The 15944-nt window shown below is 45.4% G+C and overlaps 1 protein-coding gene across 21 annotated transcripts in view; it reads left to right on the plus strand.

Annotated features, from left to right (window-relative positions):
• Positions 1-15944, plus strand: part of sox6 (SRY-box transcription factor 6) — a 656189-nt gene that overhangs the window by 621257 nt on the left and 18988 nt on the right. For 15 of the 21 annotated variants that reach the window (XM_070899905.1, XM_070899904.1, XM_070899902.1 and 12 more), the window contains one exon: positions 10316-10549. In XM_070899905.1, coding sequence (XP_070756006.1) covers positions 10316-10549 — 234 coding nt within the window. The remainder of the gene's footprint in view (positions 1-10315; positions 10550-15944) is intronic. The other 6 variants (XM_070899911.1, XM_070899915.1, XM_070899914.1 and 3 more) reach the window with 1 other exon arrangement.

Below are 15944 nucleotides of genomic sequence, written 5' to 3' on the forward strand. Positions count from 1 at the left end.
CTCTTAGCCCCTCCTCTCACCCCCCTCATCTCTTACCCCTCCTCTCTTACCCCCTCCTCCTCTCTCCCCCTCCTCTCTCCCCTTCTCTCTTATCCCCTCCTCTCTACCCCCTCCTCTCACCCCCTCATCTCTTACCCCCTCCTCTCTTACCCCCCTCCTCCTCTCTCCCCCTCCTCTCTCCCTTCCTCTCTTACCCCCCTCCTCTCTTACCCCCTCCTCTCTTACCCCCTCCTCTCTTACCCCCTCCTCTCTTACCCCCTCCTCTCTTACCCCGTCCTTTCTTACCCCCTCCTCTCTCACCCCCTCATCTCTTACCCCCTCCTCTCTCCCCTTCCTCTCTTATCCCTCCTCTCTTACCCCCTCCTCTCACCCCCTCATCTCTTACCCCCTCCTCTCTTACCCCCTCCTCCTCTCTCCCCCTCCTCTCCCCCCCTCCTCTCCCCCCCTCCTCTCTTACCCCCTCCTCTCTTACCCCCTCCTCCTCTCTCCCCCTCCTCTCTCCCCCCTCCCTCTCTCTCCCCTCCTCTCTTACCCCCTCCTCTCTTACCCCCTCCTCTCTTACCCCCTCCTCCTCTCTCCCCCTCCTCTCTTACTACCCTTCTCTCCCCTCCTCTTCTCTCCCCCTCCTCTCTTACCCCCTCCTCTCTTACCCCCTCCTCTCTTACCCCCTCCTCTCTTACCCCCTCCTCCTCTCTCCCCCTCCTCTCTCCCCCTCCCCTCTTACCCCCTCCTCTCTTACTCCCTCCTCCTCTCTCCCCCTCCTCTCTCCCCCTCCTCTCTTACCCCCTTCACCCCTCCTCTCTTCCCCTCTCCTCTCACCCCCTCCTCTCTTACCCTCTCCTCTCTTACCCCCTCCTCCTCTCTCCCCCTCCTCTCTCCCCTTCCTCTCTCCCTCCTCCTCTCTTACCCCCTCCTCTCTTACCCCCTCCTCTCTTACCCCCTCCTCTCTTACCCCCTCCTCTCTTACCCCCTCCTCTCTTACCCCCTCCTCTCTTACCCCCTCCTCTCTTACCTCCTCCTCTCTTACCCCCTCCTCTCTCCCCCCTCCTCTCTCCCCCTCCTCTCTTACCCCCTCCTCTCTTACCCCCTCCTCTCTTACCCCCTCCTCTCTTACCCCCTCCTCTCTTACCCCCTCCTCTCTTACCCCCTCCTCTCTTACCCCCTCCTCCTCTCCTCCCCCCCTCTCCTCTCCTCTCCCCCTCTCCTCTCCTCTCCCCCTCTCCTCTCCTCCCCCCTCTCCTCTCCTCCCCCCCTCTCCTCTCCTCCCCCCCTCCTCCTCTCTCCCCCTCTCCTCCTCTCTCCCTCCTCCTCTCTCCCCCCATCTCTCTCAACCTCTCCTCTCACCCCATCCTCTCCTCCCCCCCCTCCTCCTCTCTTACCCCCTCCTCCTCTCTTACCCCCTCCCCTCTTACCCCCTCCTTTCTTCCCCTCTCCTCTCCTCCCCTCCTCTCCTCCCCCCCTCCTCTCCTCCCCCCTCTCCTCTCCTCCCCCCTCTCCTCTCCTCCCCCCTCTCCTCTCCTCCCCCCTCTCCTCTCCTCCCCCCTCTCCTCTCCTCCCCGCCCTCCTCTCTCCCCCTTCGCTCTCCCTCATCGGCAGCCCACTGCCTTTCCTTCACATAAAGGTAGGATTTCTATTTTTTTTATTTGTTATTGATTGATTGATTGATTGCTTATTACTTTGGTCTTGATGCTTTAGGTGCAGTGTTCCTTCGATTTTTTATTTGTTAACTTTTTGTGCTTTGTTTAGTGTTTTGTAAGTCTTGGTGTTTTCCTTGTATTTTTCTATTTGTTATTAAATGCTTATTTTTGTGCTTTGTTTAGTGGTTGGTGCTTTAACTGTACTTATGCTTCTTTAATGTTGTTGTGAAGGTGTTTAGTGCTTTGGAAAATCCTCTAACTTCCATTCCGCCCCCCCATCTCTGGCTACCTGCGCCTGATTTCTAAAGTGTCTGCAAGGTTTTTCTGAGCGTACAAACGTGGACACATACGCTGGCCTAAGTTAATTTGGAGTAAACTTGCTTAAATGGCCAAAACAGGCGTGAATGACTGGTAATGCCCCCTTTTGAAAAAAAAAACTGAACTAAAAAGAAATTGAACTAACTCACTGAAACTGGAGCAAACTAAATGGGGAGAATTGCGATCTTTAAGATACTCCAAAAAAACTAGTTGCTCCAAAAAAATGTGGAAACTTGGCCCTTATGAAACCCAGTTCTTTGTGTGTCTGCAAGTCTGTCGCAGGGACAAAAGCAGTTGAATTTAGCAGTGCGAACTCCCGGAGCCCGCTCATAGACACCGGTCACCCGGAATCCAAATAAAAACGAGGCCATTAAGCATAGCCCACATCTTCATGGCCTAGGTTTCTCATCTTGCAGGAATCCTGCTAGATTGGCATCAGGTTTGTCTTTGCTCCCACTCAGTTCACTGTGCTCTGACCCCAGCCAATTTTCCCAGGGTCAGTGTCAATTTAAATTTTGCTGCATGTGGTTGGGATCATTTCCAGTGCTGCCCAGTTTTCCCACTTTCGGTGGCAACACCACCCCAGGGATGCAGAAAGAGTGACATCTTTAAAAAGCACACTTTGTCTTGGCAAGGTAGCCCTTTCATTTTTAAAGCCCCCCCCAACAGCTGTCGTAGCAGTAGCAGATTGACAGCCAGTATTGCATAGGTGCTAATTATAAGAACAAGAAATAGGAGCAGGAGTAGGAGAGTTGGCCTCTCGGGCCTGCTCTGCCATTCAATAAGATCATGGCTGATCTAATCTTGGCCTCAACTCCACTTCCCTGCCCGCTCCCCAAAACCCTTGAATCCCTTATCATTCAAAAATCTGTCTATGTCCACCTTAAATATATTCAATGACCCAGCCTCTACAGCTCTCTGGTGTAGAGAATTCCACAGTTTCACGACCCTCTGAGAGAAGAAATTCCTCCTCATCTCCATTTTAAATGGGTGACCTCTTATTCTGAAACTCTATGCCCTAGTTCTAGATTTCCCCCATGAGGAGAAAAATCCTCTCTGCATCTACCCTGTCAAGCCCCCTCAGAATCTTATATGTTTCAATAAGATCACTTCTCATTCTTCTGAACTCCAATGAGTACAGGCCCAACCTGCTCAACCTTTCTTCATAAGACAACCCCTTCATCTCAGGAATCAACCTCGTGAACCTTCTCTGAACTGCCTCCAATGCAAGTATATCCCTCCTTAGTAAGGAGACCAAAACTGTATGCAGTACTCTAGGTGTGGTCTCACCAACGCTCTGTTCCGGTTGTAGCAGGACATAGAAGCATAGAAAGTAGGTGCAAGAGTAGGCCCTTTGAGCCTGCACCACCATTCAATATGATCATGGCTGATCATGCAACTTCAGTACCCCATTGCTGATTTCTCTCCACACCCCTTGATCCCTTTAGCCGTAAGGGCCACATCTAACTCCATTTTGAATATATCTAACAAACTGGCCTCAACAACTTTCTGTGGTAGAGAATTCCCTACATTGTATAACGTGTTCCCATCATTAACCCATATATAGGTGGACGTACTCAACACCCACAGTCACTTCTAGTGGAAGATCTTGGAAATGACAGAAAATGGCAAGGAATTATTGGAATGGCTTCCTGCTACATTTTCTGCACCTATCTGCCCAAAATCCGAGTGAAATTGTACAGAGAGGGTGTACAAAATCGAGCTCAGTGTCTCAGTGCAGTTACAATGCACGATGAACAGTTTATCTATAGCCTAGTTGGTGTCAGTTAGGCATTTACTGTGAGCTTAGGTGTTTTTGTTATCTCCTCTTGGGATGTGGTCAAGACAGTAGAGTATTTATTGCCTATCCCTAGTTTTCCTATGGGCATTAAGAGTCAACCACATAGTACAGGACTTGAGTCACATGTCGGCCTGACTGAGTATGGGTGGCAGATTCCCTTCCCTGAAAGAGATTAATGAATCAGTTGACTCCACATCCTTCAGGCATGATACAATGCTCACCTATGGGGTTGGTGTTGTGGCATGACATAGCAGGCTACCCTCCTCGCAAGTACCTCGTGAGGCACCACCTCCACTACCCCAAGGGGTCAGATGCTGGGGCTATTCCATCATTTCGCTGTGGACTCATGCCTGCACCTTGTGTTTCCTTCCCCTTCATGTGCACCTATCAGTCTTGTATCTCTCCCTCCTTCACAAAGGCTGCTAATGGATTGAAATGCCTTCTGAGACGTTCAAAAGGCATTCAAAATGTCCCCTTCCCCTCCCGATTTTAACACTCCTCTTTAATTGATCCCTTCTCTTTAAATTTTAATTAAATCAGTTTTTTGCTCCAAACATAATATGCTATAAAGCTATGCATATTAACTAACCTTGGAAAATTGGGAGCCATCCGGATCTAAACTACACCAATGGCAGATCTAGGCTTGAGTTTGAAAAGAGCCCCGGACAGCTTTAAATCACTAATGTTGGAGAAGAGGTGACTGTCCTGTTGGGAATGTCACCACTAATTCGAGGTCCGGAGCTGAGCTCTACGCATACATCTACGTAGATTTATGCAGAGCTCTGCTTTCTACTGACAGAGGGCAATGCAATATAATTCACTGCTGTTAGCTTATGCTACTTTATGCATGTTTCAGTATGAAAAGATACCTGCAACGTAACCACAGCAATGAAAAGAGGTCACTTGTATTCCAAAACTCAGATTAAATCATTTTCTTCGAAGTATAGTTGTTTATATTCTTTAAATTTCCCTCTTCTCTCATTACATTGTTTCCTGAAGCTGAACAGACAATGTTTGCGTGAGCGGTAATTCATTGCAGGAGCTCATTTCACACAGTGGATTCCTTTGTGACAGCCTGTCTGCCGTGGCACAAAGACATAGTCAAAGATCAAGTGAAGAGGGTTGGTGTTTGGCTGCATATCTCAACTGCTTCAAGTGCGGGCCTGCTTTAGACAGGTGTGATAAGGCACTACAATTTTAAGGACATTTATATTTATGGTCCCAGTGAAAAAAAATCCAGCAGTGTTACCACAGTGTAAATACACACTGTAAATCAGTTTGAAAGTAAATTATACTCGCAAAGACTTATCAAATGCATAATGTGCCTGTCAAGCATCCTTGTTTACATATATGCTTGAACTAAAAACTCTCATTATCTGACCCTAAGGTACTAGCGATTTGTACCTGTCAATGGACCACTCCCTCATTTATGAAAAGAACAAGAATGTTCCTTGTAATCTCATCTATGTTAATTCGAAATAAGTAATGCAAACAGTTATCCTAAAGGTTATGATCCAAAACTGCAAAATACATGAGAGGGCTACTCTTGTACGATGTAAACTGGATTGAGTTTCCTATTAATTTACTGCAGGTTATTTCTCAATGGATATACTGTGGGCGACATCACAATCATTAATCTTCCAATGCAAATACTGTTGCGCATCAACAACACGACACTTATCAGAAAACAATTAATTTTTAATATAATGACAGTGATGGATACTTTGTGGTGATTTTAAGGCTGTAATGTAATTTCAGGATTAAAGTGAAAGTTATAAAACATGATGGTTAAAATGGGTCATGATGCTGTATAAGTGTAATCCTTGAATCCGTGCTAGAGTTTTCCAGACCACTTTAACCACTGGGGTTGGAATTATGTTGCACAATATTAGTTATGACTGCATTGATATGTTTGTATGAAACTTCCCGGTCCGCTATCTTAATGTTTTAATTAAAACAGAGGACAAAGAAATTTCATGTAGGTGCATTATTGTTTTTGTTCTGACTATTGCACAGCATGATTTCAATTCTTCGTGAGTTTTGACACTTATCGCAGCATCTGAATCCCTCGATCAGATCACCATGTTGCAGGTATCTGCTATTCTTGATTATTCAGGCAATATTAGGAAAGCAATTTATGAAGCTCTGTACAGTTACCTCTGCATTATTCAGTTTTAACGATATGCCGATAGAATCTTAATTTTGCAAAATGCTGTACTGTGATGCTACTTAGGAAATGCAGCACACAAGCAGTTAAAACATTGTTAGAACAACTGGAGTCTGTTTGGCAATCACAAAATGATTGAATAGTTTTAGATATCACAGGCACGCATGTGACTATAGATAATACAGACATGTCAGTACACACTGCAGGAGTGTGTAAAACCTACTTCATCAAATGCCTTTCTAGTGCCTGTTTAATCAAGGACAATATATCTAAATTCCTATAACAGCATTTTCTATTTAAATTCAAATTCTTTTTTTAGTGAAACCTAAAACGATCCACTGCCAATCTATCCTTAACTATCTGATGATCACTGTGTCTGCAATCGTCTTGAGTTGTTTGGTTGTTAACTATTACTTCAAAACACACCTTTTATTTCCACATAATGATCAAGAAAGACTGAACAGGCTGGGGCTTATTTCTCTCGGAAAGAGAAGACAGAGAGGTGACCCGATAGAGGTCTTTAACATTATGAAGGGGTTCGATATGGTAGATAAAAGTAAGATAGTTACTAATAAATCCATAAAGAATTCAGGAGAAACTTTTTTACTCAGAGAGTAGTGAGAATGTGGACCTCGCTCCCACATGGAGTGCTTGAGGTGAAAAGGATAGATACATCTAAGGGTAAGCTAGGTAAATATACGAGGGAGAAAAGACTAGGATATGGTGATAGGGTGAGATGAAGTAAAGTGGGAAGAGGCTCGTGTGGAGCATAAACCCTGACATGGACCTGTTGTGCCGAATGGCCTGATCTGTGCTGTACACGCTGTGTAATTTTAGTTTATGATGCAAAATAAATGTGATATTTCAGAGCAAGTCCTGTGAGATTAAACTCCCAGAGCAGAGCCTCGCTCGCTAGGATTTTGAGTTTACAGAGAAGTAACACAGAAACGGGCCATTTGGCTTCCTTGGTGTTTATCCTCCATGCAGGTTTGGAGATAGGGCTATGATACTATAGTGTCTACTCCCCAATCTGCACCCCAGGACTGCAGCCTTGCTGAATTTATCATTTAAAGAACTGTAAAAACAGAAATTGACACACATTCGTAGCAAGTAGATGAGCATTTTAGCGAGAAAGCAGGTTAAAGTTTTGAGTATGAACCTTCCACAGAGCTCATGATTTCTGGATCTTGCCAGAACTATTAAGCTGTCTTTCTATTTCAGATAATGACTGACTTTCTGTGTATTTCTAGAAATTTCCCTTTTTATTTTAGAATTTTTATGCTTTTTCATTTTGCCTCTACTAAATGTGGCCATTTTTTTGTAGCAGTCCATCATTTGGAACCAGTTTAATCGAGGAGTAAAGGTTGAATGTATATGTTTCTGTAGTAGTGGTGGGAATAGCAGTAGGTATTGAAGTGATGTGAGGGTAGTGCTGGTGATTAAGATAACGCCTACTGGTTGATGTCGGTATCTCAGATGACAGACTGTTGTGCGTATGTGGTGTGGAATGGCCACAATTGTAATTGAGAGTTTGAGGAAGTGAAAATGTGGAACTGCGCTCCAACAAAATTAAAGAGAGAATGAGGAAGACAGACAGAGAGAGAGAGAGAGAGAGAGAATGCATGAATGCATGAATGCATGAATGAGAAGATATCTCCTATAGAAAGTGCTTTTAATTTATCAATTGTATCCCAGAAAAGTGGTACCAAAAGAAGCTCATTGTATCATTCCTCTTTATTTTTGTCAGCATCTGGCACTGCTCTCCCAGTAAGGCCATTGGAAACAAAGTTGGAAATCAGAAACTAGTTCTTCAGAGCTTGCTTAGAGCATCCCGTCATATCATGCTGCTGCAGGCTTAGAGTGGATTGTGATGACTCCGTTTGCTAGCTGTTCTGTGCATGCGGAGTGAGCGTGTACATTGAAACATCTTGCATGATGGAATTTTGTGTCATAGCTCACACAGCAGGCATGTGAATTGACATGGAACTGCTTGTTTGCAACATGACACAAGCATCCAGATGAACAGAACTGGTTCAGCGCATGTAGCAGGTCTGAAGAGAAAGCATTTACTACGAGTCCCACAAAAGACACAAGGGCTCAGGTAGTTTATGTATGTTTGCACATGCTCTGGATGGCGGGAGTAGCATGCCCCCACCTTCGACAGCAAACTATCAAAGTAAAAGTGCCTTCAGCCTGGTGCCTTGTGAATTAAAACTACCAGTGAATTTCAAATTCCTGACACTACCAGTATTTCATCTGTATAATTCCAAATGTAGAATTCATGTGATACATCACATATGGTTTTGCATGTTCGGAGGTACAAGCTGGCTCTCAGGGTTTGGTTGATATCACTAAAGTTTATAAGCCCACTCCTAACCATCTTATTCTTTGTATGATATCCATTCTCCCGGTTTGTATCTTCTTGTTGGAGTTTTGCTGTGGAAATTTATATTTCCATTGTATTTGCCTAATTTGCACTAACAATGGCTGGTTTGCTTTGAGGTTTGACGGGACTAGCATACAAAATAAGGAGTTTGACTGGAAAATATATACTGTGGTTCTCCCTTCTCACAAGAAGTGAGTGCTTTACTGACAAGTAAGAGATTGGTTTTAACTGAATTATACTACTTGTATCTATAGTTATTGGGGTTGAATTTCCACGGGGCTCTCCCAAATGTTAGATATTATTCTCGCAAAAGATCTGCAGATACCCGTAGAAATGGCATAAACATCATTGATATCCATTTCTCTGGGGTTTTCTGCCCAACTTAGGACAGACGAGCGGGAGAATCACTGTGGAAATTCAATTCCTTCATTTCTTCCTTGACATTATTGTGCTTTGATCAGTCCTAAACTACATTGTTCTTAGTAATTTCTCCAATGCACAACTTTAAGTGGCACTTCTTTCCACAACACATCATTATCATTATGTGTACAGTTGCTCAAAGTAAAATGGGAGCAATTTTTATTGTGCTTTTCTGCCACATGACTGTTAAAGTTATATTTGTTTGCGATAGTCTTTAACTGCAGCCTTAAGGGATAATTTTACGAGTGCATGCTTCTGGCATGGAGCCTCACCTGCTGGAAGTGCATATTGGGAATTCGAGCAAGTGCTCCCCATGATTTTCTGTCCATTAAAATCATTCCTGCTTTGGTCTACCAGCAGGTGAGCTCAAATTCATATAACCATGTCTTCAGAATTCATTGTGTCCTATGTTCTCCATGCTGCATATCTTTTTTTATATATAGACTTCAGTTAATCTTTTAAACTCAGTGATGGGAGAAGACTGAAGGATGGATTATAATCACATATTGAATTATTATACTTAAAAATTATGGATTTGAAATTAGAATTACGATGACAATATAATTCTAAGAGAGAAACCAGTTGATAGCTGAGAAACTAAACCCCTGTTTAGTGCTTTATAGCACAAGGTTGTATTTATATAAGGACACTACAGCAGAACCCTCTTACAGTGAACACATATTTAATGAAAATATTTAAGTGTTACAATTCACTTATCAAGTAACGTATTAAAAAAAAAAGACCCTACAAAAAGCCCCTCACTCCTGTAAACCCCACAGAGGATGGGGAAGTGAGTGAAAAGTTCAAATCAATAAGAATGGTGGCCTGGATTCATTGGTTCGTGCTCTTAATCAAGCACATTAAAAATGTTCATTCCAGCTTAGCTAAAGGAAGCTATCCTACCATTGAAATCTTTGCTTGTGAAACATGGCTAGGCTTACAAACCTGAAGGGGAACTTTTATTAGATTAGAGAGCCTTTTGAATTAGTGTCAAGAATACAGCAATTTCGCATTGAGCTGAACCTGAACTTTCAGATTTCTCCAGCTCATCAAACTGTCAGTCAGTAATACTCAGTCCTGATACACTGAACAATGTTTTGGTGCCAAAAGAGATCTGAGCGTTCACTCTCCAAGGGCCCCGTTGCACAAGGAACAGTGCGTTTATCTACCTAAAGGTGGCAGAAACCTGATGACTCAACATATTATGATATGGAAGAATAAAGCTGGCACATTTATGTATGCACACAAGCATATTTATTCTGCTAAAAGAGTGTCAATCAGAAAGCAATGGCACTGGGGGCATCATAAATTTCTGAACTGATCCTGAGGAACAGACACTAGCTGTCATGTCCGAACTAGCATTTCACTGCTGGGGTAATGGATGCCTTCATCTGGCCCAGCAGTCAGCAGATTGCCCTGTGTTGATGGATACTGTCAGCTGAATGCTACACTAGATTTGACTGCACAATAAACACGGCTCTCCGAGCCCATGCAAAGTGAAATCAATTTATCCTGTATGCTCGGTGCATGCTAAATGAAATTAATGTACTGTGTTGCTCTCTTTTTTTCCCGCTCCGGTGTTTCAGGGAGTAAGGCAATGAATGGGTCTCCAGCTAAACTACAGCAGTATTATTGTTGGCCAACAGGAAGCACTACAGTGACGGAGGCACGGGTTTACAGAGAAACCAGAGGTCGCAGCAACAACGAGCCGCATATCAAACGACCAATGAATGCTTTCATGGTGTGGGCAAAGGATGAGCGCAGGAAGATACTACAGGCATTTCCAGACATGCATAATTCAAACATCAGCAAAATCTTGGGTGAGTAGCTTAAGGAAATGGTTCAAGCAACACTATGGATACCCTCTAACACTTTCCTCTGACAGAACGCTGCTCAACTTGTATAAATCATTACTGTTACGCTGCATAGCTCTATGGAGTCAGGAGTGTGGTGTAAAACCTGCACTTGAATTGAATCGCAATAGTTAGAAAGTGACTTTCAACAGTACAATAAATGAAGTAGCTAACCACATTTGTGAATAGATATTGTAAAGTCCTGTCCCCTCAGTACAGACTCACACGAGGCATGTAGTGAAGTCAAGGTCACTCTGGACCTGCACCTTTATTTCCCAGCTCTGGAATGCTGCACTTGCCTGAGACCTGTCCTTATATACCTGTCTCTTGCAAGTGCACCCCTGGTGGTAAGGTATGCTGGTGGTTACAGGTCACATCTTATTACAGTCATGTATAGCATATTAGGATACAGTTATATATAATAATGTAAGATACATGACATCACCCTCCCCCAAGATCTTATTGTCTTTATAGGTTCAGTCTCTCAGGTGGTCTATGTTCTCGCGTGGAGCGTCTGAGTTGTGGTTCAGTTGTTTGCCTTGGTGTCTGTTTTTCTTTGGGTGTGGTTGCTGGTATCTCGCCTGGGCTGTCTGTTTAGATTGGTGTGATTGTTGTTGACTCGCCTGGGCTGTCTGTTGGGATTGTCCTTTCCTCAGATTGTTCCCTTTGTCTGTCCACCAGGTGTGGTGCGAGTTCCACATTGTAGTCTGCCTCTGGTTCCGCAGTGTTGTTGGTAAATCTGCTTTTGACTTGGTCTACATGCCTCCGGCAGGTTTTGCCATTGTCCATTTGTACTACCAGTAGCCTGTTTCCTTCCTTGCCCGTTACTGTCCCTGCAAGCTATTTGGGACCCCTGCCATAGTTTATACAAACACTTTGTCCCCTATCTCATTCCATCTCCCCCTCGAATTTCTGTCATGGTACTCAGTCAGCTTACGGCGCTTTGCCTCAATGATTTTGTGCATGTCTGGGAGGATTAATGAGAGCCTTGTTTTTAAAGTCCTATTCATCAACAGTTGCTCCGGGTCATCCCAGTCAGTGAGTGTGGACGAGATCTGTATGCCAGCAGCAGTCGCGACAGGCGACCCTGCAGCGTGGGACCGTGGATTTTAAGCATGCCTTGTTTAATGATTTGCACTGCTCTCTCCGCCTGGCCGTTGGAGGCCGGCTTGAATGGTGCCGTCTTGACGTGATTTATGCCGTGGTCAATTATAAAGTTTTGGAATTCTGCGCTGGTGAAGCACGGACCATTGTCACTGACCAATATGTCAGGGATTCCGTGCGTTGCAAACATGGTTGTGAGGCTCTCCACAGTGGTGGAGGTTGTGCTCGAGTTTAAAATGGTGCATTCGATCCACTTTGAAAATGCATCTACAACTACGAGGAACATTTTGCCCATGAATGGGCCCGCATAGTCTACGTGCACCCGCGACCACAGTTTGGTAGGCCAGGGCCAGGGGCTCAGTGGAGCCTCCCTGGGGGCATTGCTGAGTTGGGCACAAATGGTGCACCTTCGGACGCAGAGCTCCAAGTCTGCATCAATACCAGGCCATCAGACGTGGGATCTGGCTATGGCCTTCATGAGAACAATGCCCGGGTGCTCGCGGTGGAGCTCCCGGACAAATGCCTCTCTGCCTTACAGAGGCATGGCTACTCGGCTGCCCCACATCAGGCAGTCTGCTTGTAGTTATAGCTCATGCATGCGCCTGTGAAAGGGTTTTAATTCCTCGGAGCAGGCATCGCAAGCCTCTGCCCAGTCACCGGTTAGGACACATCTTTTTACTAAGGATAACGTGGGGTCGCTGGCCGTCCAGGCTCTGATTTGGCGAGCCGTCATGGGCAAACCTGTGGACTCAAAGGCATTGATTGCCATGACTATCTCACAGTCCTGTTCGTCAGACCCTTCCATGGTCGCCAGGGGTAGCCTGCTGAGCGCGTCGGCACAGTTGTCTGTGCCTGGTCTGTGCCTTATGGTATAGTCGTAGGATGCCAGCATGAGTGCCCACCGTTGAATTCGCGCTGAGGTGTTGGCGTTTATTGCCTTGTTCTCGGATAGGAGGGACGTGAGGGGCTTGTGGTCGGTTTCTAACGCGAACTTGGCCCCGAAAAGGTATTGGTGCATCTTTTTGACACCGTACACTTACGCGAGTGCCTCCTTCTCCACAATTCCGTACCCGCGCTCTGCCTGCAAAAGTGACCTGGAGGCATAAGCTATGGGTTATAATTTGTCTGCACTATTGACATGTTGCAAAACGCACCCGACCCCATACGCTGTCGCATCGCATGTGAGAACTAGCTTTTGACCTGGGTCAAAGAAAGTCAAAACACTGTTGGAACACAGAAGGTTGCGTGCCTTATTGAAGGCGCGTTCCTGGGTGTCCTCCCAAAATCATTCGCACCACTTCCTGAGTAGCATGTGCAGAGGCTCCAGCAGTGTGCTTAAGTTCTGCATAAAGTTCCCAAAGTAATTGAGTAGCCCCAGAAAGGCGCGCAGTTCTGAGTGCCAGGCGAATTGCTTCTGTTTTGGACTCTGTTGGGCGGATTCCATCAGCGGCAATCCTTCTGCCCAAAAATTCAACCTCGGGTGCGAGAAACAGGCACTTGGATTTCTTGACTCGTAGGCCTACCCGATCCAACCGCTTTAGTACTTTCTCCAAATTACGGAGATGGGAGTCGGTGTCCCTGCCCGTGATAAGTATGTCGTCTTGAAATACAACCATCCCCGGGATGGACTTGAGCAGACTCTCCATGTTGCGCTGGAATATGGCAGCTGCCGACCTGATGCCGAATGGGCATCGATTGTACATAAAAAGGCCTCGATATGTGTTGATGGTGGTGAGTAGCTTGGATTCCTCGGTCAATTCTTGCGTCATATACGCAGATGTGAGGTCTAATTTTGAGAAAAGTTTACCTCCAGCCAATGTGGCAAATAAGTCCTCCGCTCTGGGCAGCGGGTACTGGTCCTGTAGGGAGACTCTGTTTATGGTAGATTTGTAGTCCCCACAGATTCGTACGGATCCATCAGGCTTCATGACTGGGACGATGGGACTTGCCCATACACTAAATTCCACAGGTGATATAATGCCTTCCCGCAGAAGCCTGTCTAGTTCGTGTTCAATCTTTTCCCTCATCACATAGGGTACAGCTCTGGCCTTGTGATGGACCGGTCTAGCATCCTGTGTGATGTAGATTTTGACTTTGGCCCCTTTGGAAGTGCCTACACCTGGCTGAAAGAGATGTTCAAATCGCTTTATAACTGTTGAGCAGGAGGTCCGTTCCTCTAAGACATGGCATAGACATCATCCCATTTCCAGTTTAGTTTTGCCAGCCAGCTTCTCCCCAGCAATGCTGGGGAGTCTCCGGGGACAATCCACAGGGGAAGTCGGTTCACTGTCCCTTTGTGTGTGACAGAGAGCATGGCACTGCCGAGGACTGGTACAATTTCTTTGGTATAGGTCCTTAGTTGGGGTCGACCCTTGTGAGTTTTGGTCTGTCTCTTTTATGCGGCCACAATTGTTCAAATTGTTGAGCGCCCATGAGAGATTGACTCGCTCCCGTATCCAGCTCCATGTTGACAGATATCCCGTTGAGTCGGACCCTCATCATTATAGGAAGCGTCTTGTTGTAGGAGCAGCGGCCATTGATCGTGTTGACCCGCTGTACATCGGTGTCCCGGGTACTGTCCCCACCATCTACTGGTCCGCTTTCCGACCCATCTGATTCGTACACCAGCCGAGCTGCCGTTTTTTTGCACATGCGGGCCAAATGGCCTGTATATTCACAATTTCTGCAAACAGCCTGCTGAAATCGACATCCCCTTGATGAGTGCCCACCCCCACACCTCCAGCACAGACCTGTTTCATTGTTCAAAGAGTTCCCAAAGAATGAGCTGCGTCTGGCTGATGTCTCTTGAGCTTCTCTCAGTTTGTAGTTGATTGCTCGCATTGTAGGTTGATGAGGTGTGAACGGCTGTTCCTGTGGCCTTTGATGGCTTCTGGCTGCTGTCGAGAGCCTGCTCTCCCGGTTTTGTCTGTGTGTGGGGGTAGCAGCTTGTTTAGTGCTGTGAACTTCTTGTTCCAATATTTTGTTAGTTGTCGTACCTGCATTGTAAATCAACCTCGTTTCTTCTTCCCCTACCAAGAATGTCTGTGCAACCAGTGCTGCTGCCTCTAAGGTCAGGTTCTTGGTCTCTATGAGCTTTCGGAATATGCCTGCATGGCCTATTCCTTCAATGAAAAAGTCTCTCAGCATTTCTCTCCTCAGTTCATCGGAAAACTCACATAAACTAGCCAACCTCTGAAGTTCCACCATGAAGTCGGGTATGCTCTGGCCCACACAGCATCTGTAGTTGTAGAACCTGTGTCTGGCCATGTGTAGGCTGCTCGCTGACTTCAGGTAGTCTCTTACCAGTGTGCTCAATTCTTCAAACGACTTGCTTGCTGGTTTCTCGTGTGCCAACAGATCCTTCATTAAAGCGTATGTTTTCGAGCCACAGCTGGTCAAGAGATGGGCTCTTCTCTTGTCTGCCTTATCGTCGCCTAACCCGTCTTTGGTTACAAAGCCTTGCTGGAGTCTTTCTATAAAGTCCTCCCAATTGTCTCCCGCATTGTACTTTTCATCTGATCCGTTGTTCGCCATTCTGTAATCCCGTAACCCGTCGCCACTGTAAAGTCCTGTCCCCTCAGTACAGATTCACACGAGGCATGTAGTGAAGTCAAGGTCACTCTGGAATGCTGCACTTGCCTGAGACCTGTCCTTATATACCTGTCTCTTGCAAGTGCACCCCTGGTGGTAAGGTATGCTGGTGGTTACAGGTCATATCTTATTACAGTCATGTATAGCATGTCAGGAAACAGTTATATATAATAATGTAAGATACATGACAGATATTCAGAATTTTAATGTACATTTCAGACTTAGTATTAATGAATCTCTGTTGCTGTCCATCCCATGTACCTAAACTGGAAACCATGCCAACATTTTCAAAGTGCCAAGATATTCTCCTGTATGTAATATGGGGTTGGATTTCTGCGAGAGTTCTCTCCGTCGCCTGCCATAAGATCCACTGAATCCTTGGAGAAACACGGCAAAACTGACTTCAGTTCTTCATAAAATATATGTATATATTTTTTCTGAATTAAGGTAACAAAATAAAGGTGAAGAAGACGGGTCACGTGTAAAAGGAATGAGCAATGAGAAGCATAATCTTTACAGTCTCGAAAGAAGATGCTTTAGGGGAACATCATCAAAGTATCTAAAATATTAGATGGTATAGATTGAGCAGTTTATTTCTTCAAAGTAAGTCAAGACAGAAGGATCAGAAGCCATAAATGGAAATTAGTGCCAAATAAGTTTAGAACAG

This window comes from Pristiophorus japonicus, chromosome 14 (assembly GCF_044704955.1).
Source record: "Pristiophorus japonicus isolate sPriJap1 chromosome 14, sPriJap1.hap1, whole genome shotgun sequence".
Lineage (NCBI taxonomy): Eukaryota > Metazoa > Chordata > Chondrichthyes > Pristiophoridae > Pristiophorus > Pristiophorus japonicus.